Below are 3868 nucleotides of genomic sequence, written 5' to 3' on the forward strand. Positions count from 1 at the left end.
CATGAAAAAAGAAAACAAAAGGCTGAGAAGAAAACCGAACCGAAAAAACAAAGAAGAGAGGGAATAGGGAAAACGAAATGAAATTAAAAAAAAAGAAAAAGAAAGAAGATGAAGAAAGAAGAAAAGAAGATATGATGATGAAGAAGAAGAAGAAGAGGAAGGAGAAGAGGTATTTTTTTAAACGGTTGATAACACATGGTAATGAAAACAAAAACACAGACACGTAGAGTTATATATTTTTTGCTTGTTTATTTTTGAAAATTAAATCAAATAGAATTTGAACACAAAATTGCTAAGGCAGCACGACTTCCGCTCACATTCCTTAGCTTATAGCGGAAGTGTAGTCAATATAATAGTAATCGCCATCAGATGGAACATAAGTATTCAAATCTGAAATTTAAAATAAAATTTAATTAAGACAAAGAAATCATAACAATTTATTCAATATATACCCCCTTTCTCACCATACTAGGAGTGGTGACAATTTAGTACAATCACAGTTGTGCTCCAGTTCCTACCAGACTACTCATGACTGACAGGCCTGGCAGTAAACGGTATTAGGGCCACAACCCAGCGATCTACATCTAAATCTGTTTTCCTCAGGTTGCCTCTGTCTCTGCGAAAAGCAAACAAAGACGTGCCAAGCGCAGACCTACGAATTAATGAAGTAAAAGCAGAAACGTTGCTTCTGCACTATTCCTTTATGTGTGCTGGGTCAAATCTTCCCTGTCTTCACCTGCAACTGTTGAGCCTTGCTGCTCTCGGGGTCGTGTGTAAGTGCTCGCATCTTTCATAGCTTAACAAATAGCTTTGACCAACGAAGAAGTCTTCATGTAGACTAGACAATCATAAAGCACGATCTTCGTGAGCTCTATACCCAAGTCCAATTGGCTCAACAGCAACAACAACAATAACAAAAAAAAACAGGAATAAAATAAAAACAACAACAAAATGCATTAGTTTGTTTGATTATAAGCAACGCTTATACTAATTATCCTTAACGCTCTCGTGTTTTCACGTGTCAAGAAGCTGTATGTAAAATTATATGCTCGAATTTTAAAAAACGAAATTTTAATCTATAATCTTCAACGTATATACCTCTATTATGTTCTCATTACTGTTAAATACAAGTAATTTGCTCATATTTAAAACGAGAACTTTCTCAGTCTGTTACAAGCCTATACATATTAAACTCGAATGCCCACGAGACACTATCCTAGACTAAGGTTTCTCTGTACAGAGTTTGTTAGGACAACGAAGCATGAGGATACTTTTCCCTAAAAGTAAACCTTGACCAAAAATTAAAAATCACATAGTATTCGCGGCCCAAATAAGATCTCGGTATGACTAACCCACACTAGTTTTCATGAGGAATGGTGTACCTTCTCCAAGCGATGTTACCTCAGGTAACAACGTGAAGTTGTATACTCCACAAGATTAGAAGAATTCTTGTCTTAATCCAGTAAGACCAAGGGACCAAAAAAGAAAGATGTACGTAATATAACATATTAGGATGGTTAATAGGAGGGGGGGGAATAATTTTCTCAACTTCTTTATAAACTCAGTGTTTGAGAGATAAAGAACTTTAATGTAATATTCGAATATCTATGTATCTCATATAGAGTTCAATGTGAGACCCAGGTAGGAACCCCTTGATTTCTGAGAACTTTGACTGAAGGAAAATGAAACGAGTTAAAATTGAAAAAAAAAAAAAATTGAAAAAACAAATTAAAACACATACTTCGAACTTATATATAGTTATATCAGTAGTGATATTTATAGGGCAGGATGCTCAATACCGGTGATAGAGCTTATACAGATCTAAATATAAAACGGATGGTTAATGGTTACTAAGAGTTTCTTGCCTTGCGTTCTTTAGAGGGTTGTCTAGATGTCTCCAAACTTTAGAGAACCTTTTTCAATTTGACTGAACAGTTTAACGAGTTTTGGTTAAGACGAAATATATATGCATGTGTATAGTAACATATTTATTATATAAAATAATCAATTTAAGCTTCCTTTCCGGGCGAGCAATGTTAGAGATATTAAAGGTTTCCAACTGGGAAATATTAAGAATGTTTCCTCTCGCCTCTTAATATATATTTGAAAAAAAAATAGAATTTATTTCTCTTTTCTATTTTGTATGGACAGTTGTCGCGATAAGGGCGTTGTGTGAAACTGAGTTCGAATCGTGCTATTGGTGGAATTTGGTTAAGAATACACATATATGTATGTGCATATTAAAATATTTCTTATAAAAATGATTATATAGTAAAGTAGGCTAGACACTTATGCTTTGGCTGTGCAGCTAGCCTAGGAGACTGTTCTAATTTTAACTCTTCATTTTCCACATATACTCCTGGCGACGATCACTTGACTTTTAAATCTGTGTAATTTTGCTCGTGTATTTTGTGAGTTTTATGTTCGCATCCTATTTTAAAGAGTAACTTCGCATTGCTTTAGTTTTTGTTTGCACCGGTTTTGCTAGTATAAGAACGTTAGCTCTGTGTACTCTTTTCGATGTATGCAACAAAAACAATATATATATATATATATATATATATATATATATATATATATATATATATATATATATTAAAGCTATTAGATTCTAATGTATAAAACATGGTTTCTACTAATGGTTAAATGCAATGGTCGGCGTAATAACGGCTTCCACTCAGCACAAAGTAATACTGTTTTACTATTTATCTGCGAAAATTTAGATACGACAAATGGCTCCTGCTGTTTTTTCGCTAAAGTAATCGTAAAAAAGAAAATAGTTCTATTTTTTAAAACTTGTGATGAATATTTTTAAAAGTTATGAGTAAAATATAAAAACACGATTTCTTAAGTTAAAAATAGTTTTTTTTAGCCATAAATGTTTTGTTTCTTATTTAAATAATAAATGTTTACAAAACGAAATGTAAATGAAAAGTAAATATATCAACAAATTATTTAATTACATCAAATCCTGGCTCATCGGTTTAAAAAAAAAACACTAGTTTATTGTTTATAAAGACTTTTAGCAAAAATAAAAATAAATAAATAAAATAAAAAAAAACAAGCAAAAACTGGTTGCCGGTTCGTCTAAATTAAAATCGGTTGCTTCTTGGATTTCTTGACACAAGAAGCCCAGGTTGCTGAAAGATTTGCCTAAATATCACACAAATATAGAATTAGCTTGAGACACTTGTCGTGCTAAATCGTCTTTGTCGTACTTAAATAGTAAAATCCTGAAGTAATGCATAACTGACAATTCAGAATTCAGCCGCACATGAAACAAAAATAAAGCAAGAACATCAAAAATACTTACCAACTTGAGCTCCTGTACTTTTCAATTTTATAACCCATTTGTTGTTATTCGTTCTCGCGATTCCGTCAACTGTATACAACATTTCGACCTTTTTATTTTGTACATTTGATGGCATTGTAGTGAACCTAAAATAAGCAATAAATAAATGACCGAAATGAAAAAAAAAATTACCGGTATCTTTTGTGATGGTTATTATATCGTTCTAAAATAACTTCTCCATTAGAGCTAGATCATTGCCTGGGACTGCAGAAGAAGTGACTTCGCTTTCTAGATAGTAACCTAGGAAACCAAATTGGACCTACCCAAAAGTTGTTCCGAGAAGATATTTTAAGAACAAAGCTAGACACAACGTCGTTTTTTTATGTAAAGTTTTACCAGTTACCCCCCCCCCTCAAGGAGATACTGTGGATGTGATAAAAATAAAAATTGCCCCAACAAAGCAAAACCGACATCTTCTGATCAAGGACTGAACAGATACTACACATTGAATTTTTATTTGTTATAAAGTAAAATTGTAATTAAATACGCACAAGGCCATAAAAAGCGCAGAGAATA

General features: G+C 32.6%; 1 protein-coding gene across 1 annotated transcript in view; it reads right to left on the reverse strand.

Moving 5' to 3' along the window:
- Positions 1–224: 224 nt before the first annotated feature.
- Positions 225–3868, reverse strand: part of LOC145283552 (uncharacterized) — a 71998-nt gene continuing 68354 nt past the window's right edge. The window contains exons 10-11 of the mRNA XM_080132438.1: positions 3314–3438; positions 225–390 (exon numbers count right to left, since the gene is read on the reverse strand). Coding sequence (XP_079988564.1) covers positions 323–390; positions 3314–3438 — 193 coding nt within the window. The 3' untranslated portion in view covers positions 225–322. The remainder of the gene's footprint in view (positions 391–3313; positions 3439–3868) is intronic.

Source organism: Euprymna scolopes, chromosome 1 (genome assembly GCF_053919585.1).
Source record: "Euprymna scolopes isolate OS-2025 chromosome 1, ASM5391958v1, whole genome shotgun sequence".
Classification (NCBI taxonomy): domain Eukaryota; kingdom Metazoa; phylum Mollusca; class Cephalopoda; order Sepiida; family Sepiolidae; genus Euprymna; species Euprymna scolopes.